This window comes from Otolemur garnettii, unplaced genomic scaffold (genome assembly GCF_000181295.1).
Source record: "Otolemur garnettii isolate 467f Iridium unplaced genomic scaffold, OtoGar3 scaffold00105, whole genome shotgun sequence".
Taxonomy (NCBI): domain Eukaryota; kingdom Metazoa; phylum Chordata; class Mammalia; order Primates; family Galagidae; genus Otolemur; species Otolemur garnettii.
In genome coordinates, this window is record NW_003852500.1 from 1,887,872 (window position 1) to 1,889,015 (window position 1,144).

Genomic DNA, 1,144 nt, shown 5'->3' on the forward strand with positions numbered 1-1,144 from the left:
GAGAACTGAAGGCCATAGAAGTAGGTCATATAATGAAAAAGTCTCAGCTCTTTTATTACAATCACATGTCTATGTAGAGACCTGAATTCTGTAAATGACCAATACATGAGCAAAGCAAGCAAAATATTTTGATACCAAAAGTGTAGTGTAGGGAATTTGCCTGAAATCCTAGCACTCTGGGAGGCTGAGGCAGTGGATCACCTGAGCTCAAGAGTTTGAGACCAGCCTGAGCAAGAATGAGGAGATCCAATCTCTACTAAAAGTAGAAAAAAACAGCCAGGCTTTATAGTGGGCACCTGTAGTCTCAGCTACTTGGGAGGCTGAGGTGGGTGGATCTCAGGAGTTCCAGACCAACCTGAGCAAAAGCAAGACCCCATCTCTACTAAAAATAGAAAAACTAGCCAGATGTTATGGTAGGAGCCTGTAGTCCCAGCTACTCTGGAGGCTGAGGCAAGATAATCTCTTGATCCCAAGAGTTTGAGATTGCTGTGAGCTATGATGCCATGGCACTCTAAGCACTCCACCCAGGGTGACAGAGTGAGAATCTGTCTCAAAGAAAAAAAGAGAAGTTTTTCATATCTGTTATTAATGATTTACAATCAGAAGAAAGAAGACAGCACTCTTTTTTAAAATTAGGTTTTACAGATTTTTATCTTATAAAAACATTTTTGGAGGTTAAGAAAAGAGTGTTGTGTTTTTCGCTAGACCCTTGCTGGCCCCTGGCTTCCAGAGCTCAGAGTCATCAAAAGAAAACTTCTCAGCACACAGAGGTTGTTGGGGGAAAACATGACTGAACCCACGGAGAAGCATGCGGACATTTTTCAAAGAAAATTAGACAAATTACCATGTAGACATTTGAACTTTTAAATGTAGATTAAAGTAAAAACAAGGTTTTACCAGTCATCTTTATCTCTGATGGGAGTGACTAAAGTTCGTCCTGCCTGTGAAATCGATTGAAAAAATCTTCATTCCCATTAAATCTTCCTGCTAGCAATTCCTCCTCATCTTCCTCTCGGGCTTTTTTCACTTCTTCCTTGGCCTGTATGGCATCCATCTCCCTTTCTGGACCCTGGAGAAAGAAATAAAGAATAAATAAAATAAAGGTTCAGGAGGACAGGAATCATGCTTATTTTTTTTTTTTTTT

The 1,144-nt window shown here is 40.0% G+C and overlaps 1 protein-coding gene across 1 annotated transcript in view; it reads right to left on the bottom strand.

Annotated features, from left to right (window-relative positions):
• Positions 1–870: 870 nt before the first annotated feature.
• Positions 871–1,144, bottom strand: part of CALR3 (calreticulin 3) — a 26,969-nt gene continuing 26,695 nt past the window's right edge. Inside the window, exon 9 of the mRNA XM_003796527.2 lies at positions 871–1,069. Within this exon, the coding sequence (XP_003796575.1) occupies positions 926–1,069 (144 nt within the window). The 3' untranslated portion in view covers positions 871–925. The remainder of the gene's footprint in view (positions 1,070–1,144) is intronic.